Here is a 16,200-nt window from a genome sequence, read left to right on the forward strand (position 1 = left end):
AGCAGCACGTTGGCCCCAAAAGAAGCACAATGGCTTCAGAAGGTATCCTCCTTCCTGATACAGGCTGGCTTAGCAATGGGGATCAGCAGTGCACACGAGCACAGGCTGCCTGCAGCACGTCTATTCTCCTACATACGCATCTCCTGCACACTCAGGCATACAGCACTCCAAGATGCCTGCTGTTTACAGTCCACTTCCCAGAACAGAAGACTGTCACCTTGACAGGACACCTTCCACTACCATCTCAAAGACCTGTAGCCAGGCCACCAGCATGTACATGTTGATCTTCACTGGGCCATGCCTACCTATGCTCATGCTCCCAGAGAAGTAATTAGGTACTTTGTTAGGTAGACATGTCCCAGGGGGCACTAGGGCTAGACCCACTAAAGCCCACCAGCTCTTGAGACCAGCTGGAGGGAGTCTTTTGTCTAGATAGCCCTCAGGACCTTCTGCCAGCCAGCACAGAATGAGCCACAGGAACTGAAATGGCAGTGAGACAAATTGCATTTGTCATTTAGCTCCTATTGACTGAATTTACTGCATGTAAATTATTATGGAATCATGTCACAGAATCACACCATGGCTTAGGTTAGAGTGGACTTTAAAGGTCATAGAGCTGCAACCCCCCTGCCATGGGCAGGGCTGTCACCTACCAGATACCAGGTTGCCCAGGATTCCATCCAATCTGGCCTTGAACACCTTCAGAGGTGGACACACACTTTTTTTCTTCTTTCAACAAGTCTATGACAATGAAATATTCTCAAACACTAACTGAAAGTCAGTGATACATGGGTAACTGAGCTGCTGCCAAGATGCAAGGCCATGCACACACTCAAAGGGGATTTTGCCCCAAGGTCTACTTTGCAGGGAGGTGTCTGTGTGCCCTGGAGCTGAAATAAGTCCTGGTATTTTTCACTAGTGCGTTGCTCACCAGAATATTCCTGTGTGCCCCATGGACATTAGCAGAGGAGGCATCAGAACCAATGAGGGAGCACATGAGCTGCATTGCAGGTTGAAACCTGTACATCCTCAGTGACTGCAACTAGTTTACACGCCTAACAGGGAGTGATGCTGATGGGAAGGAGGATTTAAATCATCATAAAAACTTAAAAATAACACAGTGAAAATCATTGCTCTTCTCCCCAGTTATAAGAATAGGAAAGAACAGCAGTGTGGAGGCTTTATGTTCCAGTGCTGAGGGAATGACCCAGAGTCATGAGAATATAGGCCAGACACTGAAGCATAGGATAAGAAGCAGCAGGAAACAAGATACAATTTGTGTGGCTGTGTCTCCTCACAGTTTCTAATGTGCCACCTGTTTCTCACTGGCATGGCAGTTTCAGAAACAGAAAATGTCTTGACTCTGTAAGAGCTGCTTGGCCACAATTAAAACATCTCAGTTATCTACATTGTTTTCATCTGAAATTCAAAGCATAGCACCATATGAGCTCCTATGAAGACAATTAACTCTACCCCAAACAAGTGAAGCACACAAGTTAGAAGTGAGATATGAGAGAAGAAATTTATCACTGAGATAGTAGCTATGAGGGTGAGATCATATATAAAGAACGTAGCCTTGGGAAAGGAGGAGCCACATTCCAGAAAAATTCCTGCACAGGTGTGGAGGGCAGCTTCTGCCTAAGGAGGTGGTGGAGAGAGGCCAGGGACCATGAGGTTAGAAGAGGAAAGAAGTGAGATCTGAGAGGAACGCGTGGATGAAAGACAGTGAAAATCAAAATGAAGGAAGAAGTGAAATGAGTGAAAATGGAAAAAGGAAGCACGTGTTTGTGACCCAAAGTACCTAGTTGTAGGAAGCATGTTGTGGAAAAACAGACTGCTAACCCAGGTGGTTAACTGCAACCAACAGTAGTATTTGTCAGAAACGTTTCTAGTTGCAGTCACAGTGTCTATGTGAAGTCGGAAAGCCCTGACAGAGGAGGGAGGCAAAGTTGGAATGAGTAAAAAGGTTGAAAGGCAACAAAGGATCTCGTTAGTGTGGGACTACAAGGTGAGCATCGCTCACACTCAGCCCTGAATGCTGTGATTTTAGCTTTAGAACAAACACTGAGTGCCCCAAGCTCTGCTGGCTCATTATCAAACACCATCTGAGAAAAAAATATATATTATTGTGATCAGCCTTCAGAGTGCTGCCAAATGTACCCCAAAGGGTACCGTGGGCTGGATCATTTTGAAACAAAGTGAACAAATACAGCTTGTTTACTGGACATCAGAACTTGCTCCAATTGTTAGCTTTTGCCAGTGAAACTCTGCTGGGAGCTGCTTTCACCCCAGGAAGGAATGTAATTGTCATTTCTGCACTGTTATAACTGATGAGGTCCCTGAGAAAGGAGAGCAGAAGTGAGCTGCACCACAACAGTGTTTTGGCTTTTAAAAAAAGTCACTATCAAAATAATTTTCCTGGCAAAATGTTAAATTCTGAAGGAAGGCACCATATTTTTGGATCCTAACAGCCCTGATTTGTTTCAATTTTGTTTTTACTGAAAAAATAGCTAAAATTTTGCTCAAATGGGTATTTTAATCTGCACCTTTACTGGCCCTCCCAGTCGGTGCTATGCTTTGTAGTGACTCAGTCCTTGGTACATTGCCAGCAAGCTCCCCTAGAGGTACTGGTGGAGGCACTTCACACATTATTCTCTTCCTCCCTTCACTGTGCATCAGCAGAAGTTCTTTTCATTAATTATCAGTCTCTCTGGCTGCTTGCCTCAGGCTTACTTGAGGGGCAATAAAAGTCCTGTCCCAGGAGAAGGGTCCTCTGCTATTTTAGGATTTCTCTTATGTTGTTTTCAGGGATAGGAAAGGTGGTCCTACCTGGAACCTTCCTTGGCAAAGTTAAGGAGTAAGATATATCTTTCTGTATTTTTACCTTTCTTTGAACCTTCAGATATACTACTCTTTAGCTTCAAAATTAAAAGTATACTGCAGAAACTTTCTGTAGTTAGAATTTTTTGAGATTGGTTTCAGAGCCCCAAACTGAAACTTTAGATCAAATCCTGACTTGACTCTGATTTTCATTTAAGAAAAGACAAAGATTTGCAGGTATTTGCAATGATCTGTATGAGCATTACAAAGACACCAACCTCAGGCACCAGAATTACTCTTTTGCGTTTACTAGTGTATGTATGACAGTCAGGAACGCTAAATGCATCTAATTTATTAAACTTCATTTAGAAACTGTTTTTCCAACTTGTTACCTGTATTACAAACATAATAAATAGCCAGTTCTAAATGGTTGTAGAATATTTTACCCTAGAGGGTCCTAAAGCATTTCCTGGATACAGATGGATCACATGCGAGAATACAGTGCGTAGCACAAAAGCAGCGAGAGGGAGGGAGAGAAGCTTCTGACCTAAGGCCCTGGGCAATGAGTTAGTTCTTGCAAAAGTTTCTCAAGTCTGCACAGAGCAAGCCAGAACTTCAGGGTGGAAGTCTGACACAAGTGAGCCTCCAAGATGTCACAGGGATGGCACAGAACAAATCCTTCTTGCAACCCGGCTCTGTTCTTCCACCAAATTCCAGAACCGGGACCAAGAGAAGCCTCCTGCCCTGCTGGATATCAGCTACTATGTGGAGCAGTACCACCAGCTTTGGTGGGGGAAGCCTGGCCACCAACAGCAAGCAAACACACACGTACTGTAAGCTAACTTAAGGTAGAAGTCTCTGATCAATGGCTATCTGCAGGAAGCGTGCTGGTGATGACAGCAATATCTATCGTGACAGATTTAACCAGAAGTAACATTTGCGGAAGTGGACATCAAAGGTAATATAAGAATATCTTTCATCTTCCTGTCTGTGACAGCAAGCCATGAGGTAGGAAAAAAAATAAGCAGTAAACTCCACAGGTGTGGGCGACAGCTAATGCTGACATAGCTGTAACGTAGTCAGGGGTTAAATAAAAAGGTCCTCGATTATCATATAATTTCCCCCATTGCCCACAAACCACTTCCTTTTCTACCCATGAATTCTTCTCCATGTTCACAGCAGACAGAAAGCTGATGCCTCTGTGTCAGGCAAGCATGAAGTCAGTTGCAGTAACTTTCTATCTCTTCTGCTTTCAGTTTGAAGCCTTGTGTGGTAAGTAGTATTTTGGATTATTGGATTATTCTCCTCGTAGTGGTGTTTCTACGAAATATAACCTACCAAGTGAAGGGAGAGAGTAAATGAGATGTGATAGCAAGGGGTTGGAGAAACTGCAATAATTAAGGGAAACAGCTGCAAAAAGACTGCTCTCAACTTTAAGATCGCTAGAGCTGGTAGGAATAGAACACAGGGTGTTTAGGCTGAAACAAAGAAGTACAGGTTTTCATTGTTCATATTCTTTAGCTCATCTGCTCAGTGTTATCCTCTAGCTGTTTGGACTGTAGTGCTCTAGCCAGCTTCCATTGCTGTGCACAAAGTCTTACAGCAGCACGACAACAAATAGCTTAATAACAAAAGCTAACTTAGTGATATTAATTGCGGTCATGTTCGGGCAGGGAATTTTTGTACTGTGAAAAATGTCTCCTGTATGCAAGAGTGGATGAGATCATTCTGATGCAGGCTTGAAATGTGGAATGACTTAAAAGGAGGTGTAGCACTTCCAAAGCTGTGTTTAAGGGGCAGGGTGATGGTGTTGATCTCGTCCAGCTATAAACATAGATGTTGCAATGTTGCATTGATGTTTGCATTTTGCAAAGTTCAGTGTTTTATCACAGCTATACAAAGTAAAATACCAGAGGTCACATTTATCCGTGGCCTCTCTGAACCTACGTATATCATGGCCAGCATGGCATTATATGTGCTATAAAAAATCAAAAAGTTGGGTTAATTCACAGGGAAGGAAGATTGTAGCAATAATCTCTAAAGGGACATGAGCTGCTGTATTTTCTTCTCTCCGAAAAATTATCTTGAAATCTATCAACTAAAACATCCTCTCAATTTCTCAGGTAGTCAATTTAGCAGCTGTTCTTGACCAACATGCTTCTACATGTGGCTGGAGCCACCTACAATGCAATTTCCTGTAGGAAGAAGTAGGCTGCAATTCTAAGGGTGAAATGATTTTCTGCTTGATACCGGCATTTTCCCTTTCTTTCTTCCTTCCAACACAGAGGATACAAGTTGGGGCAGGGCATAGTAAGAAGAGATGTAGCAGGAGAAAGAAATTGTTTCCAATCTCTTCCAAATGTGAGGAATGGCATTTCTCACATTTTTTTCTTTACTGTGCTTTTGGTATAACAAGTACTAATTATTATCGTTATTTGTAAAAAGAAAAGAACTGTAAAACATGAGCTTGGTGTAATACATATTAGCACTATACCCTCATTTAGGGAATGAGTTAGTGTTCTGGAATTGTGGCAGATTTTTGGGAGTAAAAACAGAGTAACTTATGAGGATGTTTATTTGTGTAGTTTTTAGCAAGCTTTACTTCTGATCTGTGGATTTTGATTTCAATGTAAATAGCTCACAGAAGGTGATATGTAAGTGTGTATATGTACTGTGTAATTTGGTAACCCAACTGTGATCAAGAAATTGTAAGAGCATGAAGTCTTTTACGTAATGAACACTGGCATCGGGATTTCAGAATATGGAGCTGTAGGACTCCACAGCACATGAGGCTCTTGGCTCTGAAATGTTGTACGTGAGCTTTTGCAGGCCAACATTTGCAAAGCCTTTCCACTGTTTACCCGCAGATCTCTGGCTGTCAGGAGGAAACAATGGTCATTTCTTCAGTCATGTCTGAAATAGCACCAGCAATGGCTCCTGTGCTAGCGGTATATTTTATAACCGTTTCCATATTTCACAACAGATCTCATACTATAAAAATAATTCAGATGATAGTTTCTTTGAGTAATTTTGGCTGTTACTAGTTTTGCCCTGAAGCACTGCTTTCCTCTCTTAATCTCTGATTCTCAAATGATAGGAGCATGTTAATTTCAGCTTTATGACTGATTACACTGAATTGATAGTGTTATCTTTCCTTGAAAGGTTAAAAAACTGTAGCTGTATAAAATAAAACAATATACAAATGATATAAACAAAATTGTAAAAACAGCATGCAGTTCCATTATGTGTTTAGTAATAACATAGCAGAAGTGCTTGTTTTAAAAGCTGAGTCTGCACCATATTTGATCATTTTCAGAGGCAAACGCATTCAAGTGAAATTATGCTTGTTCTTTTAATCAGATAATTAGCTGTCTGAAAGCTGGGGCAGGTAAAACAAAATGCAAGTAAACCAAGCAAGAATACTCTATTCTATTCTCCTACCCTAAAATTCATGTTTTAAAATTAATCTGTTACGACCAAAATGTACAGAGGATCTTGATGTTTGCAAATAGCACTGGGTCTGCCAAAGGGCAATGAGAAAGCTCCAAGTCCCATTAAAATGAAAATAACCTGCCTTTTGGTGGCTTCTGTGTCCAAGCACCATTACCACAGAAATTTCAAAGCTTCTGCCTAAGTATTTTCCACGGCAGTAAAGATGAAAGTAAGTAAGTCTGTTAAAGCAAATGAGATGGACATATCTGTTATCCAGGTAATCTTTTATAGAAATTTACACGACTGTAAATATGCAAGTGTGTATGTGGGTGCATATGCACATATGCACACACTTTCATAGTTTAATGTAACAAGGTGTTACTCTCATATACATGTTCGTCCTCTGGATTCATTTGACCACATGATCTGCTTTACATGAGGTGAGCTAGGAACAGCTCTACACAACACCAGTGTGACACTTCTATAATATCAATGAAAGATTTGTTTCTTCTTATCTCAAATTCCTTGTTGTGGTTTAACCCTGCAGGTGGCTCAGCACCACAGTTGTTCGTTCACTCCCCCTCCCCTTCCCCCCCCCCTTCCCAGTGAGACTGGGGGGAGAATCAGGGAAAAAAAGCTAGAACTCATGGGTTGAGATAAAACTAATTACTAAGATAGAGATAAGGAAAAGGATAATAGTTATGAGAATATATCTACGTGTGAGTGCATATAACAAATGGTGCACAAGTGATTGTCGCCACCATCTGACTGATGCCCAGCTAGCCCCTTGAGCAGCAGAAGAGAACCAGATAAACTCCCACCTCCTTCAGAACTCTTTCTGCATGATGTCATATGGTGTGGAATATCCCTTTGGACAGCTTGAGTCAACTGTCCTAATTCCGTTTCCCCCCAACTCCTTGGACCCTTCTCAGAGAATGTACAGCATTCTCTGCTCTGTACAGCAATGCTTAGCAGCAGCTATGAACACCGGTGTGTTAACAACATTGTTTTTCTCCCAGAATTAAAAACATAGTGCCGTACCAAACTCTCTGAAGAAAACAATTTCATCCCAGCTGAAGCTAAGACACTCCTTGTATTACAATTGAATCTGTTGTTTTATGAAAAATAAATGGCCAAATGCAAGTAGTTTTACTACTGAGCAGTGAGGTTCTTTCTGTTCATTTTCAACTATAACATGATGTAGTATTTTATTCACTTTTTTTTTTTTTTTAATATCTGGGGGGTGTTATGAATAAATCCCTCAATGTTACTGTACATTTTAACCTCCATGTCCTATCCTCCATTCCCCTAAATGTACATTTACTCTGATAGTGGCTTGACAAATGACATTGCAAAAGTGTCTGGCCATTACCCACAGGGTCCACAGGATTACCCTAGGAATGAACCGATATAAATGAGCACAGGAGAATGACAGTCAGCTGTTGGAAGGGGGAATAAGCTACATTTTAGTATGCAGAGAGGGAGAGAATTCACATCAAGACTAATGCAGAATAGCTAGTGAGGTGGAAATTCATATCAAACCTCACTTGTTGTGTTTATCCATGTAGATAATTTTGTGTTTTAATCTCAGGCACTGCTAATCTCATTTTAAAATGTGCTGCCTGTACACTATGCTAAACACAGTCTTCTGTATGGACAGTTGTTTCAGAAGAATTGCATCACATTTTCCAGAATGCTCAATCACAGAAATACATTACTGAGATTTTCTTGAAAATAGCCAGTTACAGCTTCTGGTCCTGAGAGGATGCAAGATGATCTTTCAGCTTGCCGCAAGGTCACATGAACTCACCTCTCCCTGCCCTTTTCCATTAAAAACAAGGATTAAAACCACAATCTCTAACAAAGATTTCAAACCACCCAGTATGAAAAAGCAATTTCATTAGCCAACAGCAGAATTAAACTGTTCTGAGGCAATCAGAGGAATGAAATTCCAAGCTGTTGCTGTGAGCAGAGTAGTTGGAGGCCTGTGGTACTGCTGGTCTCTGACTGCCTAGCCCTGGATCAGCACCTGCTCCCTCTCCCTCTGCTTCTGCTTCTCTCTCCCTCTCCTTCTCAACTTTCCCTCTCCCCTTCAACTCTCCCTCTCCCTCTCCTTCTCCTCTAGCAGAGGTAAACACAGAAGCCTCAGTGGTATCTGGCCAGCTTACACACACCGCGCTCTCTGCTTCTGCTGTATCAATCCACTTTCTGCTTTCTTTCTGCACCTAAATACTTAGTCTGTTGTTGGACCTAATTTTAAAGGTATGTGTTATCAAACTACAGTACACTGAAACTACATAGTGTTTTAAAACACCTTCATTTCAAATGTTGTTCTCATAGCATCTGTTTTCTTTCCCTACTCAATATACAAGTCACTGAGAGCTGTTTCCTTCTTTGACCTTTGCTCCTAGCTTGTCAGGCTGTATACTACTCTGAGGGCTTAAACGGTCTGTATCTGGGCCTTTATTGTGTTTCGGCCTATGTTTCAGTGCTGTTTGACAAGTTGTGTGCTTTTTCCATCTTATCTTCATGCTAGCAGTACAAGTTACCTTGTCTGTTATCACACATTTAAGTCCTGAAAGAGGTACAGATATTGCTGTTTAGTACAGGGTCGCGGGCTGTGCACTGTAAGCCAGGGAAGAAAGTGATAACTGGGAAGAGAGTGAATCAGTCAAAAAGGGATAACAGTTTGTATTGCTTTCCAACTGCGCACCAAAAAGCATCTTCCAGAAATCCATTATCTTTGCATCGCAATAAAAATATTTTAAACAACCATTCTTTGCAATGTCCTTGCCAGTGGTGATAATAAGAAAGCAAGAATTCAAAGCAGAAGAAAGCATGGACACTAAAGGATTAGCACAGTTCAGAAAGAGAATTGAGAACATATGACAGTGCATGCATGACAGTAATCTTCTGTCCCTGTGCATATGCAGGCTGGATGTCTTAGATTACAGATGTCTTGGGAAAAGGATTTTTTATGCTGCTTAATCAGTGCAATACCCAGTACAGCAGTAAAATGCTGCTGTGTGGACCTAGACTACCATGTAGCAGTAACAAGAATATGATAGTGTATCAAAATCTTTATATGCAAGTATTTGCCCACTATTTCCTTAGCATGATAAAATCCTAATATAGAGTGTATTTCAATCTAAGCAACTTCTGAAGAACTTAAACAACCAGAAGACAGGAAAAGCAGACATGAGTTTCACAAGTTTACACCTGTCTGTGTATGACACAAAGCTCTAGTTTTATAGCATTGTGAAAAAGTCTAAATAAAATGCTGCTAGGCTCTGCTATGCCTACGACTGACAAACAACATATTTCATACTAGTGTATGTCACCAATACAGACAGAAAATTCTCAGTGTTTCCACGGTGGATGGTGATGCAGGCAAAAAAAGTCCAGAATAATTACTAAAAGTGTGCCCCGTGCCTGAGCATGATGGACTGAATGCAGCTTGATAATCATGAGTGAAATAAGTTTTCTGTTGAAAGAAGAACAAAGCTCTATGCACTGCTTGGACATTTTCTTGCTGTTTATCTTGTAGCACCTTCCAAATAGGTATTCATCCAGCATGTGCCACAAGGTGTTTTGATGCAGTGTTGAGGTGCGGGGGAAACAGAAAAAACATACAATGAAGTGGGAAGTCACTAAGGTCTGGAAACAAAATGTAATGTAAGCTTATTGGCAATGCTGGATTTGTGAGAAAACAACAGTATGCTTTTTAATTTTGGGTGGATTTCCTCAGTATCTTTGGGGAAATTTTACTCTCATCTCAGTTATGATTTGTTAAGTACACCTATTGCTTCTACAGAAGTGTTTTATGAATTTCTAAGTGTTACATATGTTACCAATATTAATTCCTGCTCAACTCATTTTTTTCTACACTGATTTTTTACACTTGGAGATTTTATTGTACCATGGGATTTTATGAAGTAGCATTGAGACAAGATCAGATAGGCTTATGACACAGGTATGAACACTAGAATATAACTTTGGCATCTTAATATTGAACAGCTCAGCCTTTGTTCCTGCATCTCTCTTCTTGAATTTTAAGAAGGCAACAATTTTTATTTTTCAGGAGCTGACACCTGCTCATCAAGATTGTGCAAAAATATAGGTAAGACATTTGCATTATTTGGTTTATGGTTTAAGTGCCTTTCTAGGCCAGAAAATACTGCCCTCAAAGAAGTAGATTGTCTTTTTTTCAATTTCAATTCTTTTTTCTGACAGTATTCCTATGCTACTGATTGTTGGCTTTACAAAAGTGAGATATCAAGAGGTCCTCAATTAGTTCATTTTTTCTTTTCCAAGAAAATCAAATTAGAAACATTTTGCAGAATTAGAGAGTTGCGCAACACGTGTCAATGTTTTCTGACAATGTTTTTGAGAAGGTCAAATATGATTTTTGAATTGCGTGTGAATGTAAGCACGCAATCATATTTGTCCTCTATTTCTCTCATCATGTTGGTGATAAATGTCGTATAGCCATCTAAGAAAATGTGTTTAAACCATATCTCAAAAGGAAAATCTTGTGGTCAAGGCATCATATGTAGAATTTTGGGGTTCAAATCCTATTTCACATTTTCAGCTACAGCATTAGGGTTCTGATTACGAACCCTAAACCAGAAAAAATTATCATCATCTTCATCTTGTCTTGTTTTATCTACAAATAGGACAAATAGGATTATATATTATATGACCATGCATTCTTTGGTCGAAGGAGACCTTTAAACATTATTAAATAAGTCACTGACCCAGTGCTTGTCCAGCCTTATAGCAAATAGTAGTCCAGCTGTTAATCTCATTTATTTTCTCAGTTGTGTATGACATGACCTGAATGATGCACTGGTATCTCATGATATGGGCTGCTTTGCAAAGCCAGATTGTTCTGAGTACTTTAAGCTCCTATCATATGGTTCACTTGCTTTGTTTTAATGAGTTTCTTAACATCTTTGAGAATTTCTTTGTTGCTGCTTGAGTGATTGCACTTAACTGTTCTCATCTTTTCAGATAAACTTCAGGTCGTGGACCCCCAGGGGATAGTAAAATTTGAAAATGGAAACTTCAAGTTAATATTCCAAAACCCCAAAAATGTGAATGAGTTCAGCATGACCCTCCTCAGAGGGCATGAAAGGAAGGCAATCTGTGCACTCCATGTGAGTAAGAATAAAGCTGTCCCAAAGAGTAACGTTACCTACTGCCAGGCAGAGCATTCAAATAGCAGCACCACCTTCATTCTGACAAATCTGGACAGAAAGCACATCGACACCTACACCTGCTGCCTGGAGAGTTTATTACCCCCCCCCTTACATAGACTGCCACTTGAAGGAAACCTATTTGTACATCCAAGGTAAGTTTACTTTCCTTCTCCCCTCACTTCAGTTCCCTGATGAGTAGACAATAAGCATAGCTTAGTGAAAGCAGCAGTGAAATATGTGACTAAAGTTTGCAGAGACAGTTTCAAGAGAACGGAGAATACTCAGTAAGGAACTGGTGGCAGTGGAGCAGTATTGATTGAGAGCTCAACAGGACCTCCCTGTACTTATTTGTCCTACATGGCAGGTTTGCAGCCTATGCTGAGTTCTGCATGTTGTTGGGGATGCCAAAGCTACATAGAAAAGGACTTGGACTAACTCCAGGAGACTTACTACACATACATTAATTCTGAATGACTTTTCATTTGGTGGATCTTTAGTATATTAAGTTGAAACAGTTAATAGATTTTTTTTGTTGTTTTTTTTTTCTCCTCTGCTTGGTTCTCCATATAGATGAATAGCAGTTCTGTACTGTCTGCTGTCCTTCCCTCTCCATCATTTCCCATTTCTCAACATCATGTATAAACAAAGACAGAAGCTGAAATACTGAGGCTAATATCATGTGGTTGGGTCAAATGATCTACTATCCCCCTCTGCACTTAAAACACATTGATCTCAGAATTAAGCTGTGACATCCTTTTTTTGTCAGCAGCGTTTCCCAGTGCTGTCAATTCCTGTTTGTCCTCATAGATGATCACTCGTAGCTATTGCTGCTTGTTTCATGTCCTATTGTATTTTCTCCCAGACCAGAGCAAGGTTCATCTTCTGCTCCCCAGTTTGCCTTTCTATCCAAACATGAATATCAAAGGGCCCTCTTCTTTGGAGCAGGCCACCTTTTATATCACCCGTCTTTCTTTCTGAATGTCTTTCTTTCTGAATAACCTTGTTCACTTTTCCAAACCTGAAATACCATCACATTCTAAAGACTGCCTTGGTTTCTTTTCAATCTACTCTTTCAGCCTTCTGCACCAACAGTTAGGGTTTCACCTCTCTTTCTGGAAAACAACAGCGTTCTTTTTCCTGCTGTACAGTTTTCCAAGGCAGCTTTTTAACTCAGGAAAATCCTCCGGACACGCTTTGTTTCATCAGATATGAAAGAAAGAAGGGGGAATAATTTGAAAAGTCATCTATGGGAGAAAAAATGGTGCTGATTTTCAACAATGACTTATTTGCTGCTTTATCTCCAGATAAGGAAGACTGCTTTTCACAAGGAATCATGTCATGGATAATTACTGGCCTGATTGCATTTGCCCTGATTTCATGTGTCTGCTGTGTAGTAGTCTATTGTTTAAGGAACAAGGTAAGGAAGTCCATAAGATTCTGCACAACCCTCCTTCATTGAGGTCATGGATAGGGAACTTCATTTTATAAGATTTAGGGAGTGGGACAGGCACATACTCAGCGAGTGATGTATTTTTTGATGCAGTTGTTAATTTACCACTGGAATTCAGTCACGGATGACAGCAGCTCAGATTTAATTTTTCTAAGACAGAATTGTCTATTGATTTAAGGGTTGGGAATCATAGAATAGAGGAAAAAAGCTGCACAGGTCAGCAGAATTACTTTGGTAAGCAATTCACCTGATTGTTTTCTTCAAGGGGGGAAAACAAATCATCAGTGGAGCAATTCCAGCTGTTCTGGAGCAAAACCATTAAAACAAAGAACCAGTCAGCTCAGGAAAGAAAGGAGATCAGGGACATTAGTCATTTTTCTGGATGGTGTATGTTTTTCATTTTTAGTTTGTTCTATTCCAAGTTTTCTATCTTGGTGCCTGTCTATTCAGGTTTTAATATTTCCACTGAAAACAGTCAGATTAACTGCCCTCTTTAAAGAACAACAGCAGGAGTGGTGGAGGCTAGTGGCCACAAATTAAATTTATGGCATTTTCTGTCCGTTTGCAGAATCAGCAGTGTGAATCCAGCTCCCATGAATACAACAGTGAATACATGCCCATGGCAGCAGTGAATGCAGCTAAAAAGCCAAGAATCTGAGGTGAGGTTGTATTAAGCCTACAAGTGCCTCCACTTTGCTTGTATCTGTTGCAAAATTTTCTCTGGGAAGGAAAGAACAGCTCGCTGTGTCTCCCATTGATTCAGGCGGGTAGAAGGGTGGGAGGGGTTGGCACAGTACCTTGTTAATGTAGTTTTTGCTGCCGTGTAGCAGGAAAGGGAAAAAAACCAAAATCTTTGGGAAGCTTTTGAACCAGAATGGTGGGCTGGTTCCTAGAAATGCAATTGCTTCACATCAGTGCACGGTAATGATCTTATGCATGAGGAAGGGACGTATACTGTTCCATTCAGATTATTCAAATACTGTGCGATACCCAAGATCTCTCTGAGGAAGTGATTTGCTAAGATTTGCTCAGGGTTACTGGTTGGGAGCAAATAATCAGTAAGGAATGAGTAATTTATTAACTATTCAAACACTTGCCAGTAGCCAGAAACAGTTTGGATAGAGAGCAGAAGCAGAGGTTGGACTGATTCAAATATACATAGGTTGCACGTAACTTATTCTCCACTTCTCTTCCAGGTTTAAGTTGTTTATGGCATAGAAATTTTGGCAGCAGAAGTTTCTAGCTACTTGAACCTGGATAACAGGAAATCAGCATCTCCTCACCTTCCTCTGCCTCCCTGAGCTCTTATGATGGCCCTGTGCTCAGTCATGATACTGATGTCTAGTACTAGTACTGTTCCAAGCTGTTTTGCTCTCACCTTGCATGTTAACTAGCACACTGCCTGATCCACTGACTTGTGCATGAAGTGCTAACGATGTGTTAAAGATGTCAGCTTTTAGCTGAAGAAAATGTGTTTGCTTGAGAGTAGATTCCGGTAGTGCCACAACAGAGGGAACTTTTTTTCTACAGTCTACTTATTTTCTACAGTCCCTATGGTAAACTGAGAACAAAAGAAAAAGACTACCTCCAATGCCAGTGCCAGTGCGTTGCACAAGCCCTTTTGCTAGGGCTAAGCTATGATGCCATGAATTCATCCTAATATTCGCTGTCAGACTTCCTTGTACCACGCTAGGAGTGAGCAGCATGCACATGTTCTCCTGCACACTGTGAGACAGCAGGGAAACAAAACCTGAGAAAGCACAGCAGAGACTTTACTATGACTCAGAACCTCGAGTACACGCAGCTGCATTTTTTGTATTTGTGCTGTCAGTGCGTCTTTGCCATTTGTACATTAGAGGGTCTCTTATTTAATTAAATTCTGGATTCTACTATCAGAAGAGGAATTTTTACTCCAACTGTTCTCTAAATCAGTTCAAACCTGCAGAATTGCTCTCTCAACTAGGAGGTAAGATCTCTTCATGTCTTAACAGCCCAAATACAACAGAGTCCACAAAACCAGTGTATTCATGGACTCTGCTTTGCAACTATCTACCAATTATCCACTTCCCTAGTGGATTTAGTGGTTACTTGACCAGTGGATTGCTCAGAGCCTATAATATGAATGAGATAATTGAATGAATGAACAAATGAATTAAATGATCAATCCTTCACTCTATTTGTGAAATCCACCAAAACTCTGGACCATAGATGGCCAACTGGGAATCCTACCTGAATATATTGCCAACATTTGGCTGCATGAGGCAGAGCAGTGCACTGTCAAGTCTCTTTGTGATTCTTCGGCAAAACAAATACTGGTCAGAGGATACAGTGCTGTTTGTCTGAAAAAGGGAAGGCTGGTTTCAAATTTGATAGGGTAAACAGGGATCATCAAGCATAAAAAGGCAGTAAGCTGGTATGTCAAGAACAGAGTTTTCCTCAGCAGAAGTCTAAATTCATAGAGGTATTGCAGAGAAAAGGTGCAGATTGTTCACTGTGACATTAAGAAAAGTGAAAATGAGAAAGGTACTGAAAGAAGTGAGAACTGCCAATTTAGCAGGAGCAAATTCACTAAGACAACCAGCTCCTAGGTACAGATGTGGAGGGGCAGCCTGGCATGCTGAGTAACATTCTTTTCTGTTGTTCCATCACATAATTTTGCCAGTTTTCTTAAGCTCCCTAACGAACAAAACTATCCCCCACAAATACATCCACAAATACATTGTTTCAATATTTTGAAAATCATTGGTAAAAAAATTGGATTTGAAAATTATCGGTGAATAATAACCTCTACTGCTTATGATAAATGCTTGATATAAAATACTGTGTAACAGGGAAATCCTACTCCCCAGAACTTCCAACCAGACTGAGAAAGAAAATCACGGAGTAAAGAACTTCTGAAAGAATGAAAAAACTGAGGTTTGCCTTGAGATGCTGCTGTGAAAAAGATATGTCAAAATATGTTGTACTCTGGAAAGAAAAATGGATTAAATCCACTGTAACAAAGCTTTGGGAAGTCTCAGTTTTCATCACTGTTTTTTAATTCTTAATAGAACTTTTATTTCTTATACCATATATTGTTAGAAACAGAATGGGTGCATACATGTCATATAAAGAAATAAGCTCTCCAACCTCCACAGTTGAAGAGGGAGATGGTGGGGTGGTTTATAACCATAATGGGAAACATAAGAAGAGGAAAAAAAAAAAAAAAAAAAAAGATTAAAAAAAGATTTTTAAAAAAAGTGAAAAACCAAGAATTTGGAGCTGTTTCCATGCAGTGAGGTAATTACGCTGTTTTTA

At 40.2% G+C, this 16,200-nt stretch overlaps 1 protein-coding gene across 1 annotated transcript; it reads left to right on the forward strand.

The window, feature by feature from the left end:
* The first annotated feature begins 4,013 nt into the window (after positions 1–4,013).
* On the forward strand, positions 4,014–15,906 carry ICOS (inducible T cell costimulator). The gene is given in 7 exon segments (XM_042874746.1): positions 4,014–4,092; positions 10,334–10,372; positions 11,266–11,552; positions 11,554–11,605; positions 12,758–12,870; positions 13,472–13,562; positions 14,100–15,906. Coding segments are annotated over 6 exon segments (660 nt in total). The 3' UTR covers position 13,562; positions 14,100–15,906.
* Positions 15,907–16,200: the final 294 nt, after the last annotated feature.

The sequence above is a fragment of the Lagopus leucura genome, unplaced genomic scaffold, assembly GCF_019238085.1.
Source record: "Lagopus leucura isolate 7727_CA_CO unplaced genomic scaffold, USGS_WTPT01 Super-Scaffold_100012, whole genome shotgun sequence".
In the NCBI taxonomy this organism is placed as follows: Eukaryota; Metazoa; Chordata; class Aves; order Galliformes; family Phasianidae; genus Lagopus; species Lagopus leucura.